The sequence below is a fragment of the Pan paniscus genome, chromosome 4 (genome assembly GCF_029289425.2).
Source record: "Pan paniscus chromosome 4, NHGRI_mPanPan1-v2.0_pri, whole genome shotgun sequence".
NCBI classification, from domain to species: domain Eukaryota; kingdom Metazoa; phylum Chordata; class Mammalia; order Primates; family Hominidae; genus Pan; species Pan paniscus.
In genome coordinates, this window is record NC_073253.2 from 60,280,469 (window position 1) to 60,296,624 (window position 16,156).

The 16,156-nt window shown below is 33.7% G+C and overlaps 1 protein-coding gene across 4 annotated transcripts in view; it reads right to left on the reverse strand.

Annotated features, from left to right (window-relative positions):
* NDUFS4 (NADH:ubiquinone oxidoreductase subunit S4) overlaps positions 1-16,156 on the reverse strand; it is a 122,642-nt gene that overhangs the window by 24,448 nt on the left and 82,038 nt on the right. Inside the window, exons 3-5 of one of the 4 annotated variants that reach the window (XM_055112391.2) lie at positions 12,773-12,945; positions 11,682-11,773; positions 555-628 (exon numbers count right to left, since the gene is read on the reverse strand). In XM_055112391.2, coding sequence (XP_054968366.1) covers positions 600-628; positions 11,682-11,773; positions 12,773-12,945 — 294 coding nt within the window. In that variant the 3' untranslated portion in view covers positions 555-599. Of the gene's footprint in view, positions 1-554; positions 629-11,681; positions 11,774-12,772; positions 12,946-16,156 lie in introns of those variants that run through there. The other 3 variants (XM_003827354.5, XM_055112390.1, XM_057302301.1) reach the window with 3 other exon arrangements.

Here is a 16,156-nt window from a genome sequence, read left to right on the forward strand (position 1 = left end):
CACATTAATATTATTATACAGTTGAGATTAGGCTTGGTATTAGGCCCACTATATCTAGAAAAGTAGCAAATGTGGGCATTTAGACTGAAGGGAAATTTTACAGGCAATAAGACAATATTTTCAAATAATTGAGTTATTAAATAGATTAATAGACTAGATTTTGGCATTATGTTTGGCTGAAAGAACTTAACGGTAAACAGAGGTGTCAAAACTAGAATAGGCTGCCATATATGTTCAATTGAAGTTTAACAAAATGTTAGTAATTTTACAGAGGAATTCATACACAAGGTAGGCGTTAAGTAGTTTCATTCCCTGTCGGTAATTCAAATTAGAGCAGTCTGTCTTTTACATGTTGTATGAGCATTCCAATTTAGGTTTTTTTTTTTTTTTTTTTGGAGGTGGGTGTTCTGATGTAGTTAAAGTCTGAAACCACTGGATTAGATACAATGAAACCACTGGATTCCAACTCAAATTCTGTATACTTAATTGGTTTTAATTAAGGTTAAGAACATAAAATCATTATCTTGACTTTGTCAAAAACAGACCAAACATACCATTTTTTTCTGCAAAGGAAACTGCATCTTCTTTAGTACTGAAGGTTAGAACCATGTTGGATAAGGGATCAGCCCTGTAAGAAACAAATTTTCTTCCAAGATTTAACATTAAGCTTTAGCTGAGAAACAAAATCAATATTTAAAATAAACAGCTACTATAAAATCAAATAAGTACATTATTGATGGAATATTTTATTTGTAATAATTTCTTTAAAACTGTTAGTTGGAATACCTTTTTCTGTGTTAAATTTGGAAGATTTTCTAATATGTATTGTCAAATAATAAAATTCATAATTGCAAAGGCATTGTTAGTCTTTAACAATTTTATTCCACTCTAAAAAAACAATTTGAGATGAATTTTAAAACCCAAGAGGATTCTTAAATGGAAATTAAAATTTACTATCAAGATTACTGATGTGTAAAATTGCTAGTCCTATCATTACTCAAGAAAATGCAACAATACACATTCTTTTTTTAAATTAACTTCTTCTGAGTCTCCTTTTTGAAGATCGCTCACTCCTGACAAACCTTCCATCATTAACAATATTCTTTTAAAGCATAAAAAAATAAAGCTCTAAGATCTGACATCCAATTGAATTCTTCAATGTAGGACAGTGTTAATGTTTACAAATCTACATAGGCTCTTTAGGAAATCCAACTTCAAGAAATGTCACTTTTATTTTATTTTTTATTATTATTTTTTTTTTGAGATGGACTCTCACTCTGTTGCCCAGGCTGGAGTACAGTGGCGTGATCTGGGCTCACTGCAACCTCTGCCTCCCAGGTTCAAGCAATTCTCGTGCCTCAGCCTCCCAAGTAGCTGGGATTAGAGGTATGCACCACCATACCTGGCTAATTTGTGTATTTTTAGTAGAGACGGGGTTTCACTATGTTGGCCAGGCTGGTCTCGAACTCCTGACCTCAAGTGATCTACCTGCCTCAGCCTCCCAAAGTGCTGGTATTACAGGTTTGAGCCACTGTGCCCACCCCACTTTTATTCTTATAACAAGGTGGAACACTGTTTGCTACAAATGTTTATTGTGAATCTCTCAGAGGTGAATATAGCATTCTATGAAACATTGCTTAGAAATGTGGAAGTAAAAAATATAGAAAGGAGGATTCAAAAGGTAATTTGGATGGGGAAAGATATGAGATATAGAAAGAAGAGAATAAATGGGGAGTACCTCTCACTGACGGGAAGACCCACTAATTACTGCTGCCAATGTTCTGGTCACAGATCATGGTTGCTACTCTGAGATTCCTATAATTATAAATATTCTTATCATAACCCACCCCTACCCTTTGTAAGCAAAAGAGCTTCATATGGCTGGCTATATTAGTACTAATAATATCATAATTTTATATTGGTTTCTCCTTTTCAAAGCACACACGATTTTCCAGTTGATAGTTAAAGTATATATACTGAGAACAGAAGTATCAACATAAATATGATGCAGTAATCTGATAAGTGTTGACAGGCACATTGGCTTAGTTGAGAATAAGAAACAAGACAGAAGCCAGGAGACCAGAACTCTGTTTCCTGCAAAGATGGTATAGCCTTTATTATTATCCTCACTTTATTTATGAATACATACATATAGAAATCAAATAGTAACAACATATCCAATATATCCAATAGTAACAACATTCATCCACTGGAAGAAGCCACTATTCTTCCAGCCATTCAGTTTCTACCCTTCTCATTCTCCTTCATTTCCTGTATTTTGTAGTTCTTTTTTAGGTATGCTGTCACCACCAGTTTAAGCTCTTTTTCGTTATTCCCATAACCCCATCCTAACTAATCTTTCTGCCTCCTTGACTCCAATCCACCCTTCACCAAGATGTCTTCCTAAAGTTCAAATCCCAAACTCACTCTCTGCCCAGTTCAAAAATTTCAAACAGTTTTCACTGTCTATCACATTAACTTCAGTCTTCTACCTTGGCATTTAAGCACTTCTATAATATGGACAGAACTACTTTCTAGCCTTCTTTTTAATTACTCCCCTGAGAAGTAACCAACTAGTCAAATCAGGTTGCTAATTGTTTTTATAAATGCAGGGTGTACTTTCCCATCAGTTCAATTTGTTGCTTCCTCTTGAAATGCTCTCCTACTCTCTGCACATGGAAGTCCATCCAAATAATCCCTCATGCTTCACTTTGAATACCAACCTATTCCATGAAGTCTTTCATATCCTACCTTCCTCCAACTGTATACAATCTCTCTTTCAACCTCCACTAAAGATAATTTGTTCTTTTATTTTTAGACTTTATTTGCTCATTTCTCAATTACTGAAGTTCCAATTTGGGTAATGGCAGAATATTATATCAGATTTATCTGCCTAACTATAAACTCTGGACAAAACAGAAAAATAATTTTCAGAGACCAGAGAGTGACTAATAGAAAAAAAAAATAAACTTCTAGAGAATTCAATCTTTAAAAAAAAGGAACCAATCTAAAGTTGGATTTAGATCCAACTTTATACGGTGTTTCCCATAAGGTATTCTCTAGTCTAGACAAGCTAGGAGCATCGAGAACTCAAGCAGAAAGCCGTAATCTCAGTGCAAGGAGCCTGGAGATGGAGTCCAGGATTGCCAGAGCAGCTGGAAAAGAGTATCCACAGAGCAGGGAGCTTTTGAACTGTACATGATTCAGCAAGGTTTCAAAATGAAGCTGGGAAGGCTGAAAGAATTGAGTGAAGATTTCAGCAGCTGCCTGTTACAGGGGAGACTGAGTCTGAAGGGAGAATGTGGGTAAACACCTTGTGCTTTCCATCAAAACTTCAGAAAGGCCGTGCCTTTTTATTTTTTAACACTAGGTTCCAAGACTAAGGCTAAAACTGAAACAGATCCACTCCAATAATGCATAATCCTCCACAAGTTCAAGGTGGATCTATCAGTAATTTAACTGTCTGTTGGAACAAAACTTATCAAGTTGCTACTGTCATTAACTTGAGAAACATAAGGGATCAGATAATTAATAGATTATTGTTATCTCTTAATATAAATTGTTTGAATATTAACTAGTGACTAATATTTCAGGGACTAATTAGCATATTAGAAAGCCACATATCCACTAAAAGATATATACGAGATTCTTCATTTTAGTACTGTATTATACATAATAACCCAAACAGAAATTTACACAAATAACCATCAATAAATAGCGTGGAATAGATGAATCTCACAAAGTTAAGCAAAAAAGCCAGTCACAAAAGAGCACATAAAGGATGATTCTCTTTAAGTAAAAAAAAAAAAAAAAAAATAGGCAAAACTAATCTATGTTGCTAGAAGTCAGAACGGTGGTTACCTCTGGAAGGCTGAAATCTGAAAAAAGCATGGGATGAAATGGGAACTTCTGAGGTACTGGAAATGCTGTTTCTCCATCTGGGTACTACTCACATGCATGTGTGTTCCGGTTGTAAAAATTCATGAAGCTGTATGCTTCTGATCTGTATACTTTTCTTAATGTATATTTCAATAAAGTTTAAAAAGCAATATTAAGCCTGGCAAAATAATACGTTGTTCACATTTCCAAGGTTGATTTTAGATATTTTTCCTCCAATATCATTTTCATATACTTTACTAGACACTAATGAACATCAGTAAACCAATAAAATATCAAAAATTGTTTCATAATTATAATGTCCAACATTGGTTGGCAGATTGCTTTTTGTTCTACACCATAAAACAGACTTTGTGAAGATACTTACCATTTGTGAATTTCAATGATCATTTTCTGCTTATGAGCAAAGCCTATTTAATATTATTCAAAACAGATCTAAGTATCAATACAATGTAAAAATTAGCATTATAACTGACTCTTGATTTACCTAAGAGAACTATTCATGCATAAAAGGTATTGGTGAAACATTTTGGCACTGAGAATTTTAATTAGATGTCCTCTGAATGGCACAGAACGGCAAGTGAATGAGTTTCTTCTCGGGAAGCTTAGCTTATTTGTTTATTTTTTAGTTTAAGTAGCAGTAGCAGTTATAAGTGGCTCTAAATGCTGTTAGTTTGATTAGCACCATTCAGAAATATCAGGTGGTCATCTTTCTGCAAATAGGAGACATACATAATGAAGACCATAGAGAAAAAATATGTAATATTAAAACCAATATTTTAATAAACACTTTTGTTATTTTAAGATATTTCTGAGGTAAGAAATGCCAAATAGCTGAGCAAAAAAAAATTATATTCTGCTATAGAAGTTATGTGTGCACACTCCCTCCACCCTGCATCAGGCCAATTCCACTGATTGGGTGAATGCAAAAATGTTAAATACATATTAACAAATACATATTACTTAAAAATAGTAAATACATATCCAATTATAAAACATATAATTGGATCAGAAAATAGGTAACTGAAATTCACTACAGAAAATGCCCTTCAATAGATGTTACAAAAACATTAATACTTAATACCCATTCCTGATTTTTTTAAATTATTGGTAGATCAAGATTAGAAAAGAACTTTGTCCATTTTATTATATCAGAAACATTTCTGCTAAAGAAGAAAAAGGGAATAAGGATGTTGAATATCATGAATGATACTCAACTTTGCAAATTCTAGCCAATGCAACAAGGCAAGAAAGAGAAATTGGCTATAAGGAGAAAACAAACTGCCACTATTGTTAGATTATATAACTAGAAAATCAAAGTGAATCCCTTGAAAAACCATGACAACTAAAGAGACAGTACATAATGTGGCTTATATGCAAAATCAACTTTAAATATTAGCAATACTCAACTAGAAAATGTAATGAAGAAACTTCATCTGAAATAGTGATAAAACTAAAATATCTAGGCATAATTTTAATAAGAAATGTGAAAAACTTATACTAAGAAAATCATGACATTTCACCAAAGGACATATAAACTTAAATATATGCATATACATACACTGAAAAAAGTCTGGAAGGATATATACCAAATTGTTGTGGGGGCTTCTATGGAGGGAGGGCGGGTATACTGGTGAGAGGGTAGTAAGCAGGGGAGGAAGAGGAGTAACTGGTAACATTCCTCGCTTATATGTTATATATGGAAACATGTATCTATAGTTTAAATCTACAATGCAAGCACAGTCATTTACTTGTTCAAAAGTCAGTAATGAGATGAAAAGTAGACAGAATTCTTATTTAAATTCAATTAAAAAAACTGAACCACCTGATTAAAGCAAATTTTAGAAGTGCTTTGGCAATGTGTTAGAACAGTGTAAAGGGGAAAGATGATACAGGCAATGCTTCTGTTTGCTACTTACTCATAATCAAAAGAACTATCTGCCAACCTAAGATGTCCACTTTGATGACTTAAGGCTTGAGGATCAAGTGATGAGAGAATTCGCAACATCTACGTTTGTGCACATGTCTGCTTAAACTATTTGACCTTCTATGTCCACAATGACATGGAACAAATCCTTGTTTCCAGAAGCTGAATGACAGATTCATAATTTTCTAACGAAAAAAACATTTTTAAAATTTAACACAGAAGTCACATTTTCAGAATGTGATTAACACAAAAAGTACTGAGTCCAATGATCACTGAGTTTCAATGACCAATGTACATTAATACAGCTGAGGAAAAATAAATCATTTTTAGGTTTAATCAAAATTAAAGTCCTGCTTACAGAAATAAATGAAAAGTAAGCATTTACTAACCTAAAAGATAAAAGATTGTAAAAAAAAAAAAGAGATTAATAACCAATAGTTATCTTTGGCAACTTACTACAATATTAAACAAGGATAAGTCATGCTGTCTCCCTGAAACAGGATCAAGGAGATTTAAAAAGTAAAAACACTTGGGTCAAACCCAAAGGATAATTTTGCACCTTAAGATATTTTTCATATTTACACAAAGATAAATCTTTTACCTTTGAGTTCTAACATTTAAAGACTCAGGTAATTAAAAGAGCATAAGAAAAGCTCCACTTTGGATGAGAAAAGAAATGTAAATATAGTACTTTAAAATATGAATTTAGAAATCTAAAAACAAAGATCAAACACATTTATCTTAAAATCCTACATGTGAACCAAAGTGGCCTTTCAAAAAATACTGTAGATAAGCAGATAACAATGAAATGTATTCACTATATTTTTAAAAAATAAAACCATGTTTACAGTCATGAAGCCCATTTTCACAATGAGGATCCTTCCCCTCAATCCCCACTGAGGAAAACATATGGGAAAACATTTAAGATTTCAAATTTCTGTCACAAAATTACTGTGAAATTACTGTAAAAGTACTGTAAAATTAAAAAATTACTGTAACTTTGTAAAATTACCTTTTCCATTAGCACTGCCTCTGCTGCTCAATGAAATATGTCCTTTCCTGTGTATTTAACAGCAAGATAGCAAAAAAAGAAAAAAAAAACCCTTCCAAAGGCATATAAAAATAATCTCTGCAGGTGTTACATTTGTCATATTTCTTATACTGCACACTTCCAACCCTCTGTAATACTCTTACATCAGCAGGGTTAGATGTCTGTTAAACCCTCCAAGCCATTCCATCAATATGATAGACCTAGACAGTATCTATCAGAAGAAATGAATAAAGTTGGCCGGGCACGGTGGCTCACACCTGTAATCCCAGCACTTTGGGAGGCCTAGGCAGGCGGATCACGAGGTCAAGAGATCGAGACCATCCTGGCTAACACGGTGAAACCCCATCTCTACTAAAAATACAAAAAAATTAGCCGGGCGTGGTGCAGGTGCCTGTAGTCCCAGGTACTTGGGAGGCTGAGGCAGAAGAATGGCATGAACCCGGGAGGCGGAGCTTGCAGTGAGCCGAGATCGCCCACTGCACTCCAGCCTGAGCGACAGAGTGAGACTCCATCTCAAAAAAAAAAAAAAAAGAATAAAGTTAAGCCCAAGATCCCCTAAATTAGGAAACCTTGTGGCTTTGGAAACAAATATATTCTAGGTATAGGATGGATAGTCATTTCTCTTTTAGCACATCCTAAAATCATTCTTTGACCCACAGCAAAAAACACATTAAAATATTAACATTCTCTTTGCTCCATTAAATACAGTAATTCTCCTGATTAAAAAAAATACAAGTCTATATGGACTTATCTAGCCAGGTTTTAAATATTTTATATTTTTAATATTCTACATATTAGTATTTTATATATAATTGTAAAATAAAATATAATCAGGCTGAGAACCCAAACTATGGTCAACTCATTAATTTATCTGGGACACAGGTTTATTTCTTAGTTAAGTGATAAAATTTAATTAGATGATCATGAAAAACCTTCAGCTTACAATTCTAACAATTTTATAAAAAGCTTTAAAATATTTCACAAAGAGAAGTCAGAATTCAATATGTCCAAGCAGTAAAATTACATACTATTTTTGTGTAATTAAAATGCTAAAAAAAGAGTAGCAATTCTCTGTTCTAATCAAATCAAATAAGTAAATATTTTAAATAATAATTTTTTTCTTATATTTTTTCATGCTACTGGTTGTTAACACCAGAACAAAAAGAATTAATGAATGTTTTTTAAAATTATTCAAGATTCAAAACAATGTCTCAGATAAACCAATTGCAGACAAGGTCTATTGCTTCAAAAAACTTTTTACTTCGGCAAAACTACGTTTTGAAAAAGAACTTTACCTCCCAAACATATAGTATATCTCATTTTCAATCAATATGTAATAAAAACAGCATTTCCATATTTATGCACAATAGGTTACAGTTTTGTCTTAAAGCATCAGAGTATTAAATCACTACATATTTCAACATTTAATATGCTATTTCCAGACTAAGCAATACTATAATAATGATTGTGTGAACCTTTGTGCAACCACAGCAAAGTAAAACTGTATTTATTTAAACAATCCACTAATGCGCTTCCAGGACACACTATCCCCAAAATATGGCAGCTTGGCATTTGAGAAAACAGCAGAAGCAGGAAGGTCTCTCTGACACTCTCCCCTGAAGTAGGACATAACAGAATTATCTGACCTTCTGAAGTCAGTCCTAAGACCCTCATTCCAGAACTGTCTACCCTATAACAGAAGGAATGGAATGTCCTTATTTCTTCAGACAGAGACACAGACAAGAATCTGAACAAACAGGTCTGGCTAAGTTCTTCCTAGTTTATAATCATTAGATCATAAACTTTGTCCAACCATCTTTCTGTATGACTGTCCACTCTTCATCAAAACTAAGCCCAAAAATACACAGATTTCCCTGTTTCTTTGGGTCTTCATTTCTGAAGTCTCCTGTATCACATAAAACTTACACAAAATGAAATTGTATGCTAGTCTCTTGTTAAACTATCTTTTGTTATAGATGTCTCAGCCACAAACCTTGCAATAGATGTGAGGAAGATATTACTTTTTCTCCTCTATACCACTCAAATGTATATTCTTATATAAAGTATTTTACTCATCAACAATTTAGAGTATACAAGGCACAAGTACTCAAATAATCATTTATTACTGAATGTTGCTGGGAATGTATTACTATAGTGAGTCTGGGGAATAGATGAACATGTAAAAATCTCATGTGATTGAAAAACAGTAATCATTAACATTTCAATCACTGGATTGGGACAAATTTTTTCCTTATAAATTCCTTCAGCTTCTAGAAGGCATGTGGTTTACAAAATGACTCTATATATTATATGAAACATAAAATAAAAAGGATAACACAACACCTACTCTTCAAAAGAAAACATACAAATGGCCAATGAACACGAAAAATGTTCAACAGCACTAATCATCACAGAAATGCAAATCAAAACTACCATGAAATACCATTTCATACCAGTCAGAATGGCTATTGTTGGCAAGGATGCAGAGAAAAGGAAATGCTTATACCCTAATGGTGGGAATGTAAAGCAATTCAACCCCTATGGAATACAGTATGGAGATTTCTCTAAGAACTAAAAACAGAACTACCATTTGACCTAGCAGTCTCACTACTTGGTATCTACCCAAAGAAAAATAACTCATTTTATCAAAAAGAAACCATTCACAATAGCAAAGTCAAGGAATCAACCTAAGTGTCCATCAACAATGGATTGGATAAAGAAATGTGGTACATAAACATCATGGAATACTACGCAGCAATAAAAAAGAATCAAATCATGTCCTCTGTGGCAACATGGATGAAGGTGGAGGCCATCATCCTAAGTGAATTAATGCAGAAACAGAAAATCAAAGACTGCATGTTCTCGTTTGTGAAAGCTGAACGATGGGTACACATGGACATAAAGATGGAAACAATAAACACTGGGAACTCCAATAGAGGGGAGAGGGAGAAGGGGGCAAGAGTTGAAAAACTGCCTGCTGGGCACTGTGTTTACTTAATTTGGGTGATGAGTTCACTAGAAGTCCAAACCCCAGCATCACCCAATATATTCATGTAACAAACCTGCACATGTACACCCTGGATCTAAAATTTAAAAAAGAACAATATTCAATTATGTATGAAGGGCCTTAGACTAAAGGGCAAAATTTCCATGAACGGGGGATACTCTAAATCACTTTATTATGAAAGCAAACACAAGATAGAAAGAAAATATAGATTCCTATTGTTTCTGATATAAGGAAAAGTAATTGCCAGAGAGCATCCCCTCACCTTTGCCATAATCAATTGTCTAGAACAAGTCACAGATGTAGCCATACCTTATGGAAGAGGATGATTAGAGTTGTAACAAAGAAGCAGATATCCTGGGGCATCTTAGAATTCTACCTACCACAACCACCCTTGTACAAAAATGTGATCTAACATCTCACATCGGTGGGGATATTGTGTTTCTGTAAGGAAAAAAAAATGGTCTCAAAGTATTCTCCTTGATACTGGGGCTTTTAATCCTCAGCATCTTCCACTTTTGGGGGGCCAGAAAATTTTTTCTTGGTTGCAAAGGAGGGCAGTCCTGTGTCTCATAGTATTGCCATTATTAACTAGATGTCAGCAGAAGCCACCACTTATTACAACCAGGAATGTCTCCACACACTGGCAAATGTTTTAAGGATACAAAAGCACCCTCAGTTGAGAACCACTGATTTTGTCTGTATATGACCATTCTTACAGATGCAGGCACCACCAGGAATCTCTTGAAACAATAAGGTGCATTGGGAAATCTGACCTGGTATTTATTCTTTGAAGCTAGAGTTAATGGGAGACTTCTGTTTTCTTGACAAGTACTGAGAATATACAACCCATTAGAGCAAGATTACTTAGGAAAATTATCTTACATATGAAAAAGTTTGGAAGCCAAATGTTCCTCCATCTGTTGTTTTCCAGAAACTGGGTAGATTCAGTTTTCCGTGTGGTAGTTCCCCTTTCTAACAATTTCCAGGCCAGGTCTTGTACTACTACTACAGGAGACATGACAATTATGGGCTTTGAGGGACATGAGCCGATTCCATCCCTTCCTTATAACCATGACATGGCGGCTCATCTCACATATACAGATTCACTCCAAAGACTAAGTTGGGTAAGTATGTATTTCTCAGCTTTATTACCAGTGAGTGCTCAAGACTCTACCTAGGTGGTTTGATAAAGCAGAATATTCTTAGCAAAGTGTTTCATTTTGGTTCTCTTAATTTTATGACACACTGAATTATAACTAATCTTATAACAAATTTGTAGATCTGTGGAAGTACATTTGTATTTTTGTGATGTTCTAATTGAATTTGTATTGACTTTTTTCTCATTTTAATAAATTAATTAAACTGCAACATAAGAAAAAAATTAAAAAATTGTGCCTATATATCATTTGCCTAATAAAATATAATTCTATTTAAACTGCAACATGACAGATGTTTTCTAAAAAAAGTCTCCCAAGTAATCAACAGGAAATGATGTTGAATATTATACTTTTCTAAAACAAGACAGTCTACATTTTCTAATTTAAGTTTATAACTACCTTCAACTGGAGACCGGACATAATGTTCTAAGAGTTTCAATACGAATGACAATTTTCTAGCTTATCTGCCTAATGTTTTCTCTAATGACAGCTTTTTAATTTAACTAGAATCAGCCCTCCTACTTAACATTTGGGCCCCATTCCATTATGGAGAATTAGGTCACTGACTTCATTAGTACCACAAGAATTTATTCCAATACACTGTTAAAGAGCAACTTAATGGCCAGGCATGGTGGCTCACACCTGTAATCTCAGTACTTTCGAGGCTGAGGTGGGTGGATCGCTTGAAGCCTGGAGTTCGAGACCAGCCCGGGCAACAAAGTGAGACTCCATTTCTACAAAAAGATAAAAAAAAATTGGCCAGGTGCTGTGGCATGCACCTATATTCCCAGCTACTTGGGGGATTAAGGTGGGAGGACCGCTTGATCATCCCGGAGTTCAGGGCTGCAGTGAGCTAGGATCACATCACTGCACTCCAGCCTGGGCAAGGGGGCAAGACCCCATCTCTAAAGAAAATAATAAATAAAAATTAAAAGTAATTTATTATTATTTATTATTAATCACAATATCTCAGGAACTTATAAGTTTCTCTCAAGTTAGCTAATTTCTAAATTGACCTAGTTCCTACCCCCCTTACAAAGAAAAAAGATATATATATATAATATATATTACAAAGAAGTTTATTGTAATTTTAAAACAAGTTAAAGTGTCACTATATTATAAACACCATTCTTACAGTATCTTGGATAAAACAGTATTCCCCCTTATCTGAGGGGGGACAAGTTCCAAAACCCCTAGTGGATGCTTAAAACCACGAATAGTATCAAATCCTATATTTTCCTAAACACATAGACCTATGATTAACTTATAAATTAGGCATAGTAAGAAATTAACAATAAGTTGTAATAAAATTGAACAATTGTAACACTTACATACTGTAAGAAAAGTTATATTAAGGGCAGTCTCTCTGTGTCTCGAAATATCTTATTGTACTGTCCATCGGATAACTGAAACCGTAGAAAGCAAAACTGCAGATAAGGGGGGACTGCTGTATACATAGCTTTGAGTTCCAAAACAGTGCTCTGAAATTCAGTCATTTTTATCTAATAAGTAGTACTCTGAAAAAGACTATGTCATAGTTTATTGTGCTAAGCCACACTTATCTGAATATCTAAATATATAATGTGTATCTTTGAGCACAGTGGTACTTAACAGCGTCAAAAAGTACTGTCATAAGCATATTGTACATAAAAGAGTTTGAAAATCATATTTAGAAGAAAGATCTACATAGAAAAAGATAGCTGACAATATTCACATTAAAATAAAGTACTCACGTTGATGCCCAACCCATCAAAGGATTTTCCCATCGCTCCCTGGTATCAAACTCCATCTTCCATTTCTTTGTGTTGTTTACTCCAGACTGCATGTTATTGCGAGCAGGAACAAAGATCCTGACTTTTCTAGTTTTTATATGCTCTTCTGGAACGCCAGTTAAAGTAGTGATATCCTACAGAAAAACAAGAAAAAAAAAAACACGTTTCAAACAGCCTACATACTCACTAATGTACTTTTGTTGTTTCCTATATTCATGCAACTCTATTCAGATTTGTTCATAAATTGAGATAAATTTTCTGGCTTATTTCACTACCATTCTGATACTTTACAACATAAATTACTATTTAGATACCTGTAAATGGTTTATTTAGGGGAACGTAGTGGAGACAGTGGAAAATGATCGTAAAAAAAATTTACGCCCTTCTGTCCAACAAAGCATTGGTATTTTCTGAAGAGACTGTTTGCTCGCAGAAGAGCCTGTAGTCAACAATGCTCTTACTTTGTGAGCAAGTGCGAACTAGTCAGAGGAGAAAAAATACAAAGGAAATATGAAAAGGGGATATAAAAAGTAAATCCTTATTTGCATGTTTATTTAAATCTTAAATAGAAGACAATCTGTTACTTATAATTTCTGTGTCAAATTGCTTACCCACAAGGCATTACCTTGAGAGGGAAACCTGAACCTTTTTGTAAAGTTGTAAATTTAACAACTTTAATTAGCATTGTGATGTATCTCCCTTTGGTGAAACCTACTATAGAGAGAATGATACAATCAAACACATTCTGCAAAAGTAATCCCAAAAAGTGGCATAATTTTTGCCAAAATGTGAGATGAAAACAATGGTAACTTTAACTCGATTTTTCTATAATTTTATCCAGTAACAAATGCTCATTTTGAAAATGCACAGAATTTTGATGCCCCAGAGTAGATACATTTATCAAAACATAGTAGCAGTCAGGACACAAATTAGTAAAGTAATTCAGAGTTTAAAACTTATTTATTCCTAGTGTTCCATTATTGGAACGCTAAGCATGTGGGAGTTATTTATATCCTACTGCTCAAGGCCATTGCCAAGGTCTGATTGCAAAAATTCTAAAAATTGCAACCTCAGACATAAATGGGTTAAATCTCCATTTAGTAATGGTAAAATACTTTATTTGATCAAAGTAAATCACATTGGGGTCAACCATATGCTTATTAATGAAGCATTTTAAAATCATGGTTCACTTACTAACGTAAATTTTGGATAACTTGGTAAAAACAAGAGTTAATATAAAAATGATTATACCAAATTTGTGAAAACTAGAAAACGTCTGTGAATTTTTATGTCATTATAATACACACCCTAATGAAGACTAATGTTTATTTGTAGTTTCAATCTATCAATGCTATGAACCAAATAACTTGCAAGAATACTTAGCTGGTAAGTATTCTTAGCTAGTACGTACTAGTGGGAAAAACACGAAACACATTTCTGACTTGACTATTATCTCTATCCACAAGATTAAAAACCAATTCTTTAAAGTTATTTTAGTTGGCAACCAATCCTCTATTTAACACAATACCTTTCCACCTGCGTCAATAATTAGGTGTGGCTACTTTGTCACAGCTTGTTTACAGAAACTATCAAAATTATCCATATAAATATTTACACAAATATGCACTTCTAATATGTGCCTACATTTACTTATTTTTAAAGTTTCCCTACATCTAGTTTAAAGTAAAAATGAGTGAAGCTGGCACATAATTTTTAAAGGTGTGAAATACTTTAATTGGTAATTTCTAATATTCAGGTTCAACTTCAAAAAAAGTTTAAGTATTATTATATTTAATGACTTCCTGAAGCATATATTCTCTATTTAAGAGCTTAAAGTGGCTCAACTCCTGGGAAGTCCACAATGTTTAATTCCTCCTTTGAATTCACTGTAATACTTGCAATCTGCCATAGTAGTTTATTATTTAATATTATATATCTTTAATCTGTCTCGTTTCCTCAGCTACAGCTTAAGCTGGGTATAAACAAACACTATAAGCATGTTATAGAATTATGGGGTGGGGCATCTTTTCCAAATTCCAAAGCATCCCCTCTGTTCTGGGCTGAGCTCATAAAAGCTGGAGCTGTAAGTTATGTCTATTTTTAAAACTATATGAAAGGAAACACATTAAACTCTTAACACTGGTTACCTCAGGAAGATTAGAGGAAACACTTTTACTTTACTTACTTCTATACTGTGTTGCATATATGCCAAAGTGATTAAAAAACTTAAGATTTTAAACTTTTTCAAGTTTTGAAAAAAATTGAAATAGTATTTCTTGATTTATACTATAAAACAGTATTTGAGCTACAAAGTAGAAAGGACAGTATATAGAAAACCTTTTTTAAAAAGTGTCTACACAATGTTGCTAAGCTATTTATATTTTGAACTCATAACTACCAATCTTCCATGTCTTCTTGAATTACGGCAATTATTTATTGGTATCTTCCCCTAATTTAAAGTTGGCATTTGAACAAGTGGGTTTCTGATTTTGGGAACCCAAGTTGTCATGACACAGAATCAGTTTTTGCATGCAGAAGACATGTAAGGTACTACAGCCCAATTGAGCTGCTGCCAAAGACAGAATAAAGAGGCTTGGCATCTCTCATATACTTGACACCTAAAGGGCACAGAGGCTCTAAAATTCCTAGTCCCTGTAGGCACACTCTCAGTCTAGACAACCTGATTTCTCACACTTTAAAAATGCATCACGACACCCTATTGTTATCATTTCATCCACACAGCTTCGGCTAGTGACAGAAGAACCTGTTCTTTAAGCGCATTTCAATGGGCTAAAGCTCCCACTCCAAGATTCCATTAAAACAATGTAACACTTGAAAAGAACTATGAGGCGCTATGCTGAACTCTACTTGTGTCTTCAACGCTTTGTGTGGTTCCCTCTAAATTCACACGGAGCTACCTGAGATCTAACTTTCACAAAAAAATTTAAAATCTGCAAACTATTTAAATTATATTGAACTAATTGTATTCTTTATGGATTTCTACTTTTGTATGGCAATATGGATCACCTGTGAGTTTTTGAAACCTATTTAGAAAAGCTAGAAATGCTTTGGAGAAAGATGTCACTATTGCCTTTTACAAATTTCTTATTTTACTGGTAAAATAGAGATAAATAATTTATAAATAATAATTCAAAAAACTAAATCACATAGGTATGAAAAGCCTTCAAGCTGGCACCTGAAGAACCTCAAGACTCACCAGTTAATAATTATCTGTAAATTCTAATAAAACAAGCTACTCTATAAGTAATATACACAGATTTACTGAATTTTAAAACTTAATTGTTGAATAGTTGGGTCAAGTATGAAACCTATGTTTCCATTATT